General features: G+C 43.6%; 1 protein-coding gene across 13 annotated transcripts in view; it reads left to right on the top strand.

The window, feature by feature from the left end:
• ESR1 (estrogen receptor 1) overlaps positions 1–16156 on the top strand; it is a 466687-nt gene extending 450531 nt beyond the window's left edge. For all 13 annotated transcript variants that reach the window (XM_070073401.1, XM_070073399.1, XM_070073398.1 and 10 more), the window contains exons 8-9: positions 7906–8089; positions 11742–16156. In XM_070073401.1, coding sequence (XP_069929502.1) covers positions 7906–8089; positions 11742–11976 — 419 coding nt within the window. In that variant the 3' untranslated portion in view covers positions 11977–16156. The remainder of the gene's footprint in view (positions 1–7905; positions 8090–11741) is intronic.
• The last annotated feature ends 1113 nt before the right edge of the window (positions 16157–17269 follow it).

Here is a 17269-nt window from a genome sequence, read left to right as displayed (position 1 = left end):
GCCTTTTCCATTGATCATTCAAATGGCACCCTGTCAATCCTAAGGAGACACAAGGAGCAGGTGTTTTCTAACTTCTAGCTCCTCTCCAGTTGAAGGTAGATGTTGGGCTCCATGGTCCAGGTGGTCAACTCTGAGGATGGCTAAGCATGCATGTCATGGGGACTGGCAGGGGAAGTTTATTTAGTCTTCAAACTTGGCATCACCAACAGTGATGAGTAACACCCAGAGTGTAGAATTCATTTGCATCTTACAAGGGAAGGATCTGCCCTTTTCTCTTGGAATATCATGTGTTAGTGTTAGTCACTGAGTTAGATCACGCAGCCTTCACATTAAGTGGAAATCAAACCCTTAGCACCTTCTGATCAAATCTTAATGCTGTGCTTTCTCAGCACCCTGACTTGCAAGTCCTCCAGGAATGACATACGGTCAGTCTTAGATGCCCGGATTTGTACTCGGATACATTGCTTGAGTTCTGATTATGCCCATGGCAGAGGCATTTCTAACTAAGAAAATTCAAAAAGTCTCTAGCAACAGATTTGCTAGCTCCATGTCCTGCTGCAGTGAGGAGCCTTAAAGACATTCAGAAATGTGAACAGTCTTAGAAATTATGTAAACATGATAAAAGTAATCAGCAATACCCCCACAGCAAGCTCCTCCTCTGCTTTGGGCTATCCATACACCAACCATGTTTCCCTCTCCACAGGCGAGGTATTGACAAAACTCATGAAATTACAGGAATGAGAGGCACTTTGATTTTGTATTTTAATAGTCTTTTCCTCCACTAAATTATAAAAGTAATATGCCTTAGGCAGACAACTTGGGAAATACAGAAAAGCCACCAAGAAAAAAAGTCTCCCATGTCAACATAATTTTACCACCTCAAAGTATTTATTTTTTAAAATTTTAATTAGTTTTCAACAGATTCAATATAGCTCCTAGATAAAACTCTAAGAACATAATGATTTTCCTTTCCTCATTCCCCTTCTCTCCCTCTTTTATGTTTTGATGAAAGTCCTTAATTCAAGAGACTCTTAGAAGATGCCTGAGCATCTCAATTCTTTCTTTTCTCCATGCCATCCTGCACATTTTGAAAATCAGAATGGCTCCTGAATCATTCTAGGATGAGTTTTCTCAAATATCTCTGGAGGAAGTCCAGTTTCTACTTGAAATTCAAAAATTGTTTATGTAGCTTTTGAGCACTGACCCAGGAGTAAGGGAGGTTCAGGTTCTACTTCCAGCTCTGCCACTTCATGTTACCAGCTTGGGCAAGCCTAGGGTAGCTGCCCTGCCTAAACCTACTGCTTGCTTTAGCATCTACTAGCCCCAGTTCCTTAACTCCTTTGGGTATCTACTTCCCAACAATTTATTATAGTTGAACTGAATCAGTTTCTTAAATTTACATTTAGACATCTACTTTATTTTTTAATGGACCTTGGTTTTTGAAACAGATTTATGTTCACAGAGAAACGCCATACAACAAACTGGCCTTCCAAAACACACAGCCTTCCTCATGGTTAACATCCCTATATGAGTGGTATGTTTATTACAGTCAGTGAACCTAAGTTGACACATCACATCACCTGAAGCCCCTCGTTTTCATCCTTGGTGTTGTACAACCTATGACTTTTGATGAGTGTATCCACAATTGTAGTATCATATACAATATTATACTGCCCTAAAATTTCTCTGTGCTCCTATTCATCAGTCTGTCCATCTAAATCCTGGAAACTCCTAGTATTTTCATGCTTCAATTGATGTGAGTAAAGATGAACCAGTGTGACTCCAGCCTGTAACCATCAAATGATCACTAGCTGATGAAGTTCTCTATGTGAGGCCCCAGACATCATGAGGATGAGATAAACCATTCATTCTGCATCCCATCATGACCAATTCATGCCCATTCATGACCAATGGAATCTAAACCTTTGTTTCACCCCTCAACATTGAGTTAATTTATTGCACAGTACAGTAACCAGAACATACATAGACATCTATACCAGTCAAGTGAAAGTGATTGAAAACAGGCAGATTGGACTCCCAATCTGCTACACCATGAGAGGTCATAGCATTTTTGTACCACTGTCCTATTTTATGAATCCTGCTGCCTATCAGTGCCTTGTCCCAGCCATGCTGGTGCAGTCATAACAGGGCATAGGGACTGGAGTCCATCCTGGCAGATACAGCATGAGACGTTGAGGCCTGCCCAAAGCCCATATGGTTATCATAACAAACAGAGCAGCCCTAATTGCCAATACCCAAAATCTGCACTCTAGTCTCTTACCAGAGACTAGTTAACTTTTTCAGTTGCATGACCTTACCAAGTCCTGGTGGTGAAAAGCAGACATTGTAATGATTTGCCTGAAGGAGGGTTTTTATGTTGAACAACTGGCCTAGTTTATTTTACTTTTATTAAAAGCCTGTAAACTTTATAATGGAATATGTTCTCTTTGCTGCGGCCAGATTTGCGGCCCCTGTTGGGAACCATACAGATGAATTTCTGTGTGCTAATTTGACTCCTGGGCTTGTTATTTTCTTCATATTATTCTCCATTTATCCAGATTATGTCAGCTGTTGGTTTACTCCTTCACTTTACTCCTTGTGTGAAATGGGTAAACAATTTAAAATTCTTTGTGGAATAGATATTATATGAATAAAATAATGAAAAAATGTCCCTCCACCCCTTGCTAAAATCAATGAACAGAGCTAGTATAGATAGAAGTTTTTATATATAAAATCAACACTATTACTTAGCCTCAGCTTTGGAAAAAAGATGACATACCGTCTAAGAACACAACACTGGTTGATGTCCATGTGTCCTGAGGGCAATGGGCACTTAAGTACCTTCTGGTGGTCAGCGCCAGTCACCAACAAATAGCATCATCATCTTTTGGTTCTGAGTTGCATATTTATCTCTTGAGTCACAAAACTTCAGATATATTTTCCTTGTTTATCCTACATATAGAATTGAAATGGCTGAGTTCTCTGGTTATTTTGATAAAGTTAACTAGTACCAGAAATAGCCATTTTCAAGAAGTGGACATATGGAGGAATACATACTCTTTAGGTATATGGGTTACACCATTTTAAGTGAACACTAGAGTGCTTACAAACTGTATTGAAACAGTATAACACTGTGACAGGTTTATCTCACTAAAGAAACATTACCGGCCGGTGCCGTGGCTCAATAGGCTAATCCTCTGCCTGCGACGCCGGCACACAGGGTTCTAGTCCCAGTTGGGGTGCTGGATTCTGTCCCGGTTGCTCCTCTTCCAGTCCAGCCCTCTGCTGTGGCCCGGGAGTACAGTGGAGGATGGCCCAAGTGCTTGAGCCCTGCATCCACATGGGAGACCAGGAGAAGCACCTGGCTCCTGGCTTCAGATCAGCGTGGTGCACCGGCTGCAGGGGCCATTGGGGTGTGAATCAATGGAAAAGGAAGACCTTTCTCTCTCTCTCTCTCTCTTTTTTTTTTTTTTTGACAGAGTGGACAGAGAGAGAGAGAGAAAGAAAAGAAAGACAGAAACATTACCTTGCAAAAAATTAAAGACACAGAATTCCAGGATTATGGTTTTAAAAGGTCTTAAAATCAATGGTATAGCAGTTTTGAAATAATTTTCAGAATCAAAATTCTTTTGTAAATGAACAAAGAACCTCATGAAACTTACATCTATAAATCGGGTGAAGTAAACTATTCTGATTAAAGCAGGAGAAATGGTGGCAGAAGTCCAGAGCCCACTCACCTCGATTATCCTTCCATACCCCAGCCCTCATGGTATATTGAACCTGAATCTCCTTTTACAACATTCAGCTTCAGCAGAATAAAGAGTGAAAACAAACCATACACAGCCTCTCCTGAGTGGCAGCAGAGACAGCAAGCTGCCCAAATGTCCATTTGGGGACAGAATCACTCCCAAGAGAACAGCAAAGAAGGTGAAGTGCACAGCAAACATGGTGCTCCTCAGACTGTTAGCCTCAAAACTACTTCTGAGCAAATACGCTCTGTGGTCCTGGGAGCAATTCCCAATAGAAACCCCAAAAGGCTGATGTGCTGATTAACCACTGGATCCTGTATGGTCACTGGAAATTGTCCCTTATCCAAGCTGGCTGGACGCTTTCTGGCCCAGGCTTACAGCAATTTTCTTTGTTTTCCTTTGAGTCCTTTCCTTTTCTATTTTTTTTAACCAAGCAGTCAAAGGCAGAATTCTCCCAGGGTCTGTTGTATCATTCTTCCTTTTGGAAAAGAAAGAAAGAGGAGAGAGAGGAGAAGAAGGTGGGGAGAGGGGGGAAGGGGAAGAAAGAAAAAAAAGCATGGCTTTGCTTGAAAAGTATCCTCAAGCTTCTGGTAAGCTACAAGTGTCAGCAATCCTCATTTCTCCAGGAACAGTCAGAGGTGACCCTCGTGGAGGCCAACGGCAGGGGGAGCTGGGGGCCCCCGGCAGTGCCAGTGCTGCCTGCCGGGTATGCTGTGCACTGCAATGGAGGGGGCACACCTGCCTTCAGCAGACTCCATTATCTGGATAGGGGTGATGACTGAAAAGGAAAGAGGGAGAGTATCCTGGCCGAATGAGGAGGTGAGGGAGAGCATGATGGGTAGTTAGAGGAAAGAGGTGGAGTCACCATCTCTCTTGTGTGAGCACTTCCAAGAGTTCATGGCAAAGTGAAATTAAAAGCTTAGTTTATTCTGGTGCAGGAGATTTTGAAATCCAGATATACTTTCCCTTTTTAATAGTACAGGTTCCCATGAACTTGATGAAGACCCATAGTGCATGGGGGTGCCATGTGGCTTCAGTTTCCATTCTTTCCTACCATGAGACTTTCCCAAGGCCTTTTCCCAAGTCTGCAGTATTGGCCACCGGATGCAGAATGCTTGGAAGCTCAGATTTGCCTGCAATGCCTCAAGATTGACTAATGACATACAGATTTTATCTGTTGGACTTGGAGCAGGATCCGGAGTTGCAACAGCTTGCTTTGCTGCAAGAATCCTTCTGAAGGCGCTTACTGTCTGCTCACTGACTTTGTGCTGCTGGGAATGGGGGTGGCAGACATCACCAAGGACTTGGAAATTATCAGATTCTATGTTTTGCTCTTGCTTCTTAACAGCAGTTGCCAGAGCCCCTGAAGCATTCTGGGAATTAGTGTTTCTGTAGTATCTTTCAGATGGCTTAGGGGCAACAGGTAGCTGACACCAACTGTGTTTTGCCAGAAAAGTCCAAAAGATGATGGCTGCTGTTGTCAATTATTGGAATTTCAACAGGACTGTATTTTTATTTCTAAGTATATTTGCATGGCTAGCAAGCATCTGCTGACAAGGATGAGATGATAAGCTGTATTGGTGCCAAAACAGGACTGGAAAAACAGGCTTGCTCTGAGAATGGCTTGCATCCTGAGAGGCCATGCTAAGAAAATTTTCTCTCCACAGGCAATATCTTCCTCTCAAACATGAACACTTGAAAGGAATCCCTGTCTCTTAACATAGGCATGCACTCAATGGGTTCCCAATAAATGCATACTGGATGAAGGAACACACATGTGTGTGCGCACTGAAGGGGATGGGGAATTGGCAGCCCAAGAGAAAGCTTGATTTGCTGGAGGCTGAGTGCCAAGTCATTTACCTCTGTTGGAAAGGCTGGTCGTTGGGACTGCTGTAGTTCCAGCACACTGTGTTGTAACACTGAGCACACAGTAAAACGCACAGTGTCTCCTTCCCAGGGAGGAACATCTGAGCCCTTTGATCCTCCATTCTTTGGTTTCCTTGAATAAGAAAGGACTCTCTGTGAATGAGGCCAGCGTCCTGGAAGGTAACCAAGAAGGAAATTGGTAGAAAGTACATCATCCAATTGGACTAATTCAGCTCTGTGGCCTGAGTGGGTTGGGTTCCTGGGGAATCCAGCCAGTGGCAGGACCTCTGGAAGATGTGAGACTGAGATGTGAATGATGACACAGAGGACCTGGAGAGGCAGAGCCAATGGGGACTCAGCTGGGGCTGACCCAGACTCCAGCCTGCTTTCTTTCCCCCTGCCACCTGCTTTCTCCAAGCCAACCCCATGACCACAGGATGTCTGTCTTTCTGATGGACACATTCTTCCCTCTTAAAAGCCCACATGAAATATAATGAAGCCATCTAGCAATTCCTTTCTTATCCCCTGCCTGTCTACTACATACTCATTCTGAGCTTTCAATCAAAGCAAAAGCTACAGGACTTTGCCCTTTGTCTTGTAAACCAAGATTCTAGCCATTTTGTTTGTGTTGTTGTTGTTCGGTTTGGTTTAAACCTTAGCTATTTTCCATTCTGTGCAATGACAGCCCTGTTTACTGTAAGTTCTGCTGTGTAGGTGTTCTCCTCATTTCCAGCCTCCAGGATGCTAAGTGAGCAGTACCTCCACTCCACATGACCAGTGTAAAGTCAGGGGTCCATAGCCTTGGGAGGCCTTTCACATGAAGGGGCTGAAGCGGATGGGGTGGGAGAGGAGAAGAAATATATGAATGAGATGGTCAGTGAGTAGAATAGAAGACCAAAAATATGTTGCTAAACACACAGCATCTGGCTGGAAAACATGCGCCATCTGTCCCTGCCAGGCAGTGTGGTCAAGCAGGCTGAAGCTTATTTCTGGAGAGTTCACTTAAGAGAAGAATCTATCATTGTGACCCAAGGTCTGCTCCATTCTCCCATCCTCTTGTCAACCTGTCAATCACCCTCCTCGTCCTTGGGCTGAGCTCATAACTTACTAAAATAGGATTCTTTCCATTAACAAATGATATAAACCTAAGTTACATTATTTGAGCAAAAAGGGAATTTGTTGATTCATATGTTAGGAAGGATACTATGAAAGGACCCAGGTCAAATGATAATTATAAAAAGTAGGACCTTGTGATTGCAACTGGATATTGCTCTCTCTTTCCCCCCTTCCATCCCTCTCCCTCACTCTGCCTTTTTCTGTCCCCGATCCTTGCCCCTCCCACTTTCCCTCTCCCCATCCCTCCTCCGACAAACCACCCCTGCTGTTCTATTCCTTTCTGCAGACAGGAGTTCCATGTGTTGAGAAGAAGGTTGTTCACAGCCATGTACAGTTGTCTGATTCTCCCAGCTTAGCAACCCTAGAGGAGAGAATTCTGCCTTACAACCTGTGTATTCAACGCAGAGTGGTCCTGAGACCTATTAGCTTGAGACTAATGGGGTCTAGAAGCCTGGAGTGCCATGATGGTCTTGACTTTGGTTCTGAGTCTACTGTGGCCTAGAAAGCAGAAGAAAAACAAGAGAGAAAACTTGCAACTTGCATGGCAGTGAAAATTGTTGTTCCAAGGTCCCTATACCCACCGTTGTCACAAACCTTTCAGTGGAGGCTGACAAATGCCCCAGCCTTCACTGGGAACAGAGAAACAAGTTCTTGGAAACTTTCCTTTCAGGTGGCCAATCCCTCATCCCTTCCTCTGTGAATCTCACCAGGAGCTTCAGCTGCCCCTAGTGTTATTAGCAGATAGGGAGTCAGCAGACTGTGTCCAGTCTGAGCTCGGGGACTGTTGTCCAAGCTACCCTCATGGATTAAGGCATCTCCATGGAAAAGGGACAATAATGGCTCCCTCTCAGGACTGTCAGTGTTAAATGCATAGCGTGGGTTGGTATCTGTCTGAGAAGGCATGGTCAGCCTCTCTATTATGGCCCCCAAGGCCCTGTCCTTTTGCAGGAACTTGGGCACATGCATAGGAGGCCACATTGGTTCTGGGTGCTCTCAGACATGTGCATTCATTAGGAGTTACACATGGTCATTTGGGTTCATCTGGGTCCTAAACACCCCCATGGTTTTCCTACTCTGCAAATATGGATCCTGGTTGATGACTATGTCCCATGGACAATCCCAGTCTCCTAGACCTCATCTCTGAGAGTCTTTCTCTTTCTCTCTGCACATTCAGGAGTGTACACATTTCTGTCCAGCACCCTCAAGTCTCTGGAAGAGAAGGACCATATCCATCGTGTCCTGGACAAGATCACAGACACCTTGATCCACCTGATGGCCAAGGCGGGTCTGACTCTGCAACAGCAACACCGGCGCCTGGCCCAGCTCCTCCTCATCCTCTCCCACATCCGCCACATGAGGTGAGGTGTCCAGGGGTTCCTGGGGGAGACATAAAGGAAGCTTGCACTAAACTATAGGGTTTATGCCTGGATATGCAGAGTGCCCTTGGAATAGTTCCTGGTATATAGTAAGTGTAAATGCTACAGGAGGACAGAAGAGGGTGGCATTAAGAGTGTAGGGCAAGAGTGGTTATAAATGGTATTGTCACTCTAACTGAAGCACATGCAGGGTCTTAGAGTGTGGGTGCCTAGGGGGCTCTGTAAGCCTACTCGGCAGGCATGGGGTACATCCATCACTGCTCCCATCTCATTTTTTCCCTTCTTACCCTAGCAATTGAGGGGCTCTCAGACCAGATGCCTCTAGGAGATTCAATGCAGACTCCCCCATACCTCTCAAACCCCTTGTCACCCCATTGCCATCACCTTGTTCCAAGTCACTATCATTTCCTGTTGGATTTCTGTGCCAGCTACCTATCATGTCTCTCTGCCTTCATTCCTGGTTATTTCTAACATGTTCTCCATGATGTAGCTGGAATGATCATTCTAAGGCCAAATCTAATCATGCTGTCCTCTTGCCTAAAACCATAAGTAGTTTCTTGTTGCTTTGAGATAAAAGATAAATCCCTTTGTTTTGTATGTATACCATATTCCTTGTGATCTAGCCCTTGCTTAATGTACTGAGACCTCCTTGTGAGGCTTTACTGTAGGCTGCAGCCTAGCTTGGCAGCCCTGTGTATCACGGCTGGGCTCATCCATACATCAGAGGGGTAGAGATAGGAGACTCTAAACCACAGCTCTGCAGGTTGGAGAGGTGAGCCTATGCCCTAAGTTTCAGGCCTTTCGCCTCCTGGTACATGGAGGTTGGCTTGAATATGTTCTCTTAGTGATGGTCAAGGTATGAAAAAGCACACATTTGGGCAAGTGTATTTGAACCCTTTGGTTAAATCACGTCTACTAACACTCCACTGGTCAAGCAAATGACATGTCAGAACCTATAGTTAAGGATCATGAACATACGGCAGATGGAGTGATTTTTGAGCTGTCATCAATTTATTGCTTAGATATCACTTCTTGTAGAAATCATCCCCTGACCCTTTTGACATACTGCGAATTATACCCTCTTTTACCCTCTTGCAACTGCCCCTTTTCTTTTTGTCCATAGAACAGTAAGCTCTGTGAGGCAATCATCATAATCTGTCTCGCATACTCTGTGTTCCCAATATCACCTAATGCAGTGCTAGGCAAAAGACTCAGTAAGTAATTTCTATAGGAATCAAGTAGAGACACCAGCAGAGGAAATAGTCTTTCTGTGTCAAATGCTGAAATTAGCCTCATTTCCATTCTAATCGTGTACTTTGGCTTGCCGAGAGTTTAGGGGATGCCATTCTCATAAGAGGAGCTCACCCTGCAGGGAAGAAATGAAGAGTCATTTCCGCAGATTCCAGAAAGACCACAGCAATGGCATGAAGTAGTGACACATACTAGAGGAACAGGTAGTCATGGGTGATGCAGCCCACGTGACCTTGGTCTCATGCTGGGACCCAAGCAGTGGAAAAAAAGCATCTGTCTCTTAATCCAAACACCTTTTGAGCATTTTAGTCCTTCATTAATTTTTAAGGAGCATTCAAGCCGAGACTGTGGCTCAAGAGGAAAGTATGTCCCACCAAAGGCCCAGGTGCCAACCTTTTCCAGGGACAGTCTTGCAGAATCATTTCTTCTGATAATAGATGTTCTACATGTAGTGTGTGCTCCTAATATCATCACTGAGCAAATCAAAGAATGGATGAGTGAACAAACGAACGACTCATGGCAGGTTTTTCTCTGCCCTGTAAATTTGGAATTTGAAGGATTGCACTTGGCAAAGAAACGATCAGTCTCTCTTCTTAGGACTCCCCAAGAATCCCTACATAGCAGATGAAGGACTCCCATTTGCCAGGCAGAGTAAGAGCCTGCATTCAGAGTAAAAATTTCCCTACATTGCTGCTTGTTTCTTTTCATGACTAGCTCAGGGATGGAAGCAGGAAAAGGATCAGAATGAGGTATCTGCCATGTCACTTGTGTGTAAAAGTAATCTATCCCTGGAAAAAACATTGCCTTGTACTCTGAGGAAACTGTAGTCATAAGGAAATGTTGTTTGTTGACAGGAATGACTGACTTTTCACATCCATTTACTGTTTGTCAGCACTAGCAAGCCTAATTAGTTAATACTACATATATTTTCACTATTCAGCCCTGGCTGGTTTTGCTAGCAATGTTTGGCAGAGGGCAGCAGTGATGAGAGTTCTGTAGAGCTTCTTCTGGAATTGTGTGAAAAGCTGGGGAGATGTTGCTAGTCTATTGAAGCTCTGAGCTTCCTTTTCTCCCTCCCTCCCTCCCTCTCACACACACACACAATGATGTTTTGGTGCTTCACTGCAGTCAATCTCAATCACAGAACTGTTTTGTTAAGCTTTGCCTCAGCCATATGTTGCTACTCAGAAAATTTAATAGTGGGTTTCATCTAATTGTAAATGTGATTCATTTGGTTGAATGAGGAAGCCAGTGGCAGATCCAGGGGGCATTTAACTTTAACATTTTAGATGAAAAAACAAAACAAAAACAAAGAAACACCTAACTCAGGTTGTGTTGTTGGCCTGGGTTGCTCTGATGCTGTGTTTCCAGGCTGTGTCTCCAAATAGGGCTGACTTTTCCCCTCCTAATAATGTAGACATTTTCTAGGACATTCTCTAGGTCCTGCCTACTCATGAGGCATAAATATTTATGAAAAAATTTCCACCCAGATAATGGTTGTTCTTCCCACCCCACCCTTTCCCTTTGGTGGTGTGGAGGGGACAGTGTTCTCTGGTAGAGAAGGCAAGGAAGAAGTTATTTGCCTATATTCCCCTCTACCCACTTATCCCCAGTTTTCTGAGCCTTTAACCAAAGTGATGGACAAATCCCTGTCCTCCTGGAGGTTGCAGTGTGAGTTCATGTGTGTGTGTGTTTGGGGCAGAGAGAAGAAACACAAATACAGGCATACTACAAGAAGTTCGTGGAGAATAGAATCAAAAGATAAGTTTGGTATAATTTTTTTTTCAGAATGTGTTTTCCATGAACTTCTTGAAGACCCCTTGTAGAAAGAAGAATTTTAGTTTGTGACAGATATGATATAGAAAATGGAATAATATGGAATAGAATGGCTGAGGCTGCTATAGGGCTTGAGGCAGTGGCCACAGATGTATTAGAAGGCTTCTCAGAGTGGGTGGCATGGGAAGATTTGGGGGAAGTGCATCTGGAATGAGTGCAGATGCCCTAAGTCTGGGGGGAGCTTCATTCCTCCAAGGGGCAGGACAAGCTCTATGAGGAGGGAGGCTCCTAAAGAGGGATAAACAAGGGGGTCTTGTGAACTGCATCCCACATTGCAAACCTCACTGTACCCCCCGTTCTCTTCTTCTCTGTCTTGGGGATAGAGGTGATTTTCACTTGAGTTCACCTGTGTAGCAAAGACCTTGAAAGGGGATGGAGGGAGGGTGGGACTATCTTTGTAGGAGGTGGGAGATAAACATTGTGCACAAATGAGTCCCAGCCACCTGCCCCAAACAGATTGGCTTTGGAGTCTCTTTGGGGTTCTTCTTACTCTTCCTTGCTAAGGATTTAAGTCTAATGTGGTCCTTTCTGTGTCCTCCCCCTGTAGTAACAAAGGCATGGAACATCTGTACAATATGAAGTGCAAGAACGTGGTGCCCCTGTATGACCTGTTGCTGGAGATGCTGGATGCCCACCGCCTGCATGCTCCAGCCAACCGTGGGGGTGTGCCCATGGAGGAGCCTGCCCAGGGCCAGCTGACTACCACCAGCGCTGCTTCAGCACATTCCTTGCAAACCTATTATATCCCTGGAGAGGCTGAGGATTTCCCCAGCACAATCTAAGAGCTCCCCAGCTCCCCCAAGGTTCTGTGAATCCCTGCAGCATTTCACCCAAGCCATGCATCACTGTAGCCAAATCCTGTCTCCTGCATACACTCTGGCATGCATCCATCACCAGTGGCTTTCTAATATGAGTGGCCATTCATTTGCTTGCTCAGTTCTTAGTGACACGTCTTCTGTTGGGAACAGCCACAGGGATTCCAGGGCTAAATCTTGGTAACAGCTCTTTTTCTCCCCATTGCTCCATGACTAAGCATGAGGATTCCTGTAGCTCTTGATGATGGAACTCAGCCTATGGGATGACTATGTGCATTGAATCTATTTGTTGAGCCAGGCCTGGGGAGTAGCTATTTCACCTCTGAAAAAGCACTTTGTAATAGCCTCAGGAAAGAATTCAAAGTGGCTCCTTTCATTGCTGACTTGGAGAAAGCTAGCACAAGAGTTAGTTCTAGCATCCTCTTGTATTCCTATAGTCATGCATCATTTTATGAAAGTGATGATACCTGTTGCTCCATTGCATGGCTGTAGCACAATGTTTGGTGATTATCGATCCATTTCACCTATAGGAATACAAGATACACAAAGGAAAGGAAGAACCCCTTTCAAGACGACAGCACCTTAGTACACTGCACCTTCAGGCTTGAAACACTACTGCTGGCATTCCAGGGCACCATGTACAGGTCCTGGGTTCCCATTCATTCTTGCTGCCCACAGACCTATGAAAAACAAAAAGTGGATCTAAGTAAAGTAACCTCCACATATATCAATATCCCTATATGAGGGATGAGCTCCAGTTTTCATTGTCCCTATTTTCATTTTGTAGGAGAAAACCTCCTTCCAGGTCTTGGAGTAAAGTCAACTTCAGGACCAGCTGTGGTCGGGTAGGGAGAGAGGGGAGAATCTCAAATTTACCAGCAGAGGGCACTCTACTTGGCTCTTCCCAGTGTGGGACACTGAAGGTGAATTATTAGTGCCAATGAACCACCCCAGGCAATTTCAATGAGCCAGCACCAGCACTCTGGTGATTTTTTTTTTAAAGCCCTGGGATACGGGGATTTTAGTAAATGCGTGTGATTATTGTGGCTGCTAGAGAACGAGAAGGGAAATCGAGTCAGATCTGCATGAAACTGTGAGGCAGGAGGAGCTTTTGCTCAGGGTGGCCCTGCTGCAGGAGGAAGCTCCCCATAGCCCTGCACCGCACAGCTGGACTGCGCTGGGTGGTCCACCCTTTCTTCCCTGCCCACCATGGCCTGGATACAAAGAGGTGCAGTGGACAGCTGCATTCCTCCATCTCATCCTGCACACCCAGGCAGGGGAAGAGTGTTGGAATCAGCCCACTCACTGCTCAGGCTGCTGGGCACCTGGTCAGACCACACATGCCTTTGGTGGTTTAGGGCTCACCAAAAATCAGGGTTTGGCTCCACCCCCCCAACCCTCCCCCCAAACCATGCCCTTAAACTTCCTAAGCCAGGAGAACCAGAAAACCAGAATTGGGCCACAGGAATCCTTTGGTCCCTGAAAACAAATGGCTCATCCCACACATAGGGCCTCCCTTGTGTCTCGGCTTCCCTAGTACAATTATGAATTATTCTTTTTTTAATTAACTAAAAAGGGTTTTTTTCCCTCCAGCAACTTCATTGCTTAGAATTCAAACCCTATTGAGAGGTGAGCTGCTAGGTTTCCCTTGGTGTATTCTGCTTGGATAAGTGGGTTGCCCTATTTTCTGGTTGCCCAGTTAAGTGAGCACCAAAGAACTAGGAGACTGGGAGGGCCAAAAACTTTTTTTTTCCTATATGTGCATCTAAATTTGGGGACAATTTTATGTATCTGCGTTAAGAATATGTTTAAGAACGTGACTCTTTTGTTTATCAAAGAAGCACCTTATATAGTATAATATATATTTTTTGAAATTGCATTGTTTGTTTATTGGACAATTGAATGTAATAATTATGTTCTGGATTTAATTTGACTGACTGGGTTAACATGTGAAAACCAAGGGGGAAATCTTTAGTTTTTTTGTATACTTTTCAAGCTACCTTGTCATGTATGCAGTCATGGATGCCTAAACCTTGTGATTTATTCATTTAAATGAAGATCACATTTCATATCAACTTTTGTATCCACAGTAGACAAAATAGCACTAATCCAGATGCCTATTGTTGGATATTGAATGCTAGACAATCTTATGTAGCAGAGATTATGCCTGAAAAGGAAAATTATTCAGGGCAGCTAATTTTGCTTCTACCAAAATATCAGTAGTAATATTTTTGGACAGTAGCTAATGGGTCAGTGGGTTCTTTTTAATGTTTATACTTAGATTTTTCTTTTAAAAAAATAAAAAGACAACAAAAAAATCTTTAGAACTATAGATGATGTAATACCAGCTAAATCCAAACAATAATACAGTGGAGGGTTTTACATTATTCATCTAATGTACTTGTATTCATGTTAAGAAACTACTACATTTGCAATGGGCAGAGAACATCAGATGGTTGAAATATTAGCCCAAGAGTCTCAGTGTTTTAGAAATCTGTTTTGCTTCTTATTTGAAGTGTCACTAATGGGCAGCTGACTTTTTCCAGCTGATGTTGCGGTGGGGTAGAGGGGCCCTGCTGGAGAAATTTGTGCTTTTCCCTCACTCTGAGGTCATTTGCAATTTGAAAGGCATGATATACCCAGGAGGTTGGGGTAGGGTGGAAAAATGGGCTAGGGAATTTGGAGAATGGGAAATATGGTGATCAAAATATTGAAAGTATTTTGAGGCAGATCATTTCTGGTACCTGGATTGTGTACCCGTTTTTGGTATTCAACTTCTGCACAATTATCCAAAACTAAGGACTCCACTGACAGCCATTCCCCAAAAGCCAACATCAATCATGGGGAAGAAGCAAGGGCCTCAGCTGTGAGTCCAAGGAACAGCTAATGGTCCATGTTTTTCTTAGCCATTGCCTAGCCTACTTGCAGTGATTTTGTAGTTACCATGTAGCAGTAGGAGATACAAACTCATCCAGAGAAAACCCCATTGAACTGGACTGCAACACCCAGCCCCTAAGCAAATGCAGCCTTTGTTTAGATTTTCTGAATTTAGCCAAGGCATTTCCGATGCCTTTTCGGGGCTGAACAAGACTATTTACTTTTAATCACACTGAAGTATCCTCACACTGAATCTTCTACATTAAAAAAGCCAATGAGTTAGGCTGTTGGTTTAGAGTACCTCTATCCCTACTTAGAACCAGTTACAAACCTCTTATCATACTTTCCAACTCTGAGATGGACTCTGGACACTGGGAATAATTTCATGACAGTGGTAATGTCCAATAGTCACAGGTGTATTGGCTTGGAGAACCCAATCATTTTAAAGACAGAGTCAGACAGTAACTCCCAAGGCAACCATGATTTTCTTTGGGGAATGTCTAGGGTGGTTGATCCAGATAATAACATACACTTCCCAGGTTAACCCCTGAACTTTACTCATTCTCAACTGCAGCAAATGAATTTAACTGTGGTCCCAAATATTCATCTTTTCATTCGTGTGACTATGCTGTTTCCAGCTGCATTGCCTTCCCATGTAAAGACTGTGGCCTCTTTTAAAGTCATTCAAGATTGTTTCGTACGTTATCGCTGCCTTTAGTATGGCACTTCAATTTTGCACTGTCTTTTGGAAACTCAAAAAAATTTTCTATTTTTTTTTGCATCCAAATGTGCCTGAACTTTTAAAATACGTAAATGCTGCCATGTCCCAAAACCATCTTTCGTGTGTGCGTGTACAAAACTGTGCACCCTGAAAACAACATACAGTCCCATGAGCAGGTGCCTCAGACATGGACCCCTTTGCATTCACAGAGAGGTCATTGGTCATACAGACTTGAATTAATAAGTGACATTTTTGCCAGTTTATGTTCTCTCACAACTTATAAACAATGCTTTTTGTGCACTATCTACTCTCCAGTGTAGAGCTCTTGTTTTATGGGAAAAGGCTCAAATGCCAAATTGTGTTTGACAGATTACTATGCCCTTCTACCAATGCATACTACAATGTGATTCTGTTTTGTCGCTGCACTGCTTTGTTTAATGAAATTTACACTTGTAAACCTCTTTTGCACCTTAATAAAAGAATCTAGCTGGAGCACCTGTAAACCATTTTCTCAACTTATTTGATGTTGAAATAAAGAAATAAACTAAAGACAAATGTGTTTTTTTTTTTTTTGTAAGCCCCACTTGTTGCTCATTGTTCACTGCTGATTACCTAAAATCAAAACGATTAAAGGATGAGATTGCAGTGAATCTGGACCTCAATTCACCTCCTGCCCCCACCCCATCCCCAAGTACATGTGGTTCCTGACATCAGGCAGACTTGGGCTTGATTTTTTACTCTAGTGCATGCGCTGTCATGATTGACAATTTTTTAGAGCTTCAGCTTCCTCATCAACAAAATAATCATGACATCTAATCCATGGAAGGAAATAGTGTGATACACACACAGCTCTGCAGGTAGCTAATTCTGCTGGGATCCTCATTCTACTAATTGTTATGTAAACTTGGGCAAGTGAATTTACCCATGCCTCAGTTTCTTCACCTGTAAAGTGTGTTCATTTTTCATTTATTTTTGTTGCTATAACAAAATACCTGAAGCTGGATAATTCACAAAGAAAATAGATATATTTAGCTCACAGTTTTTGGAGGCTCAACCAACAAACAGCAAGGCACAGGAAGAAGTCATAGGGTGGATGGCGTGGTGGCAAAAGTGAATGTGAGAGGGATCACACAGTGAGCCAAAAAATCTCAGAATGGGCAGTGCCATTCCTGCCCTTTTATAATAGTCTACTCACTCAGGAACTAACTGGAGTCCCATGAGAACTGTGTTATTCCTCCCAAGGGCACTGTCCCAGTGACCTAATCACCTTGCTCTAGGCCTTACCCCCTAGGGTCTCTCCGCCTCTTTACATCTCCACACTGATGCGAGCCCTTGGGGCATACACTGGAGTCATACCCAAACCAGAGCAAAAAGAGATAATAGAGTCACTTGCCTGGAGCATCACTTTGAAGATGTGGGTCCATCCATGGAGAGCATTTAAGGACAGCAGCTGATACTGCTCCCTTTCCATTGTCCTCTGCAACTGTGCATCTGACCTCATTTCTTTATTAGGATGGGTTTAGAAACTTCACATCATTTGAGCCAACTGGATCCTGAAAACTATTTTTTTCTTGTTCTATCATTCCTTCAGCAAATCCTTCAATCCTTTCTTCCTTGGTTTCCTCATTTCTAAAATAGAAATAAGAATGACACCATAGGAGT

The sequence above is a fragment of the Oryctolagus cuniculus genome, chromosome 5 (assembly GCF_964237555.1).
Source record: "Oryctolagus cuniculus chromosome 5, mOryCun1.1, whole genome shotgun sequence".
Classification (NCBI taxonomy): domain Eukaryota; kingdom Metazoa; phylum Chordata; class Mammalia; order Lagomorpha; family Leporidae; genus Oryctolagus; species Oryctolagus cuniculus.
This window is presented reverse-complemented; position numbering and strand designations above follow the sequence as displayed.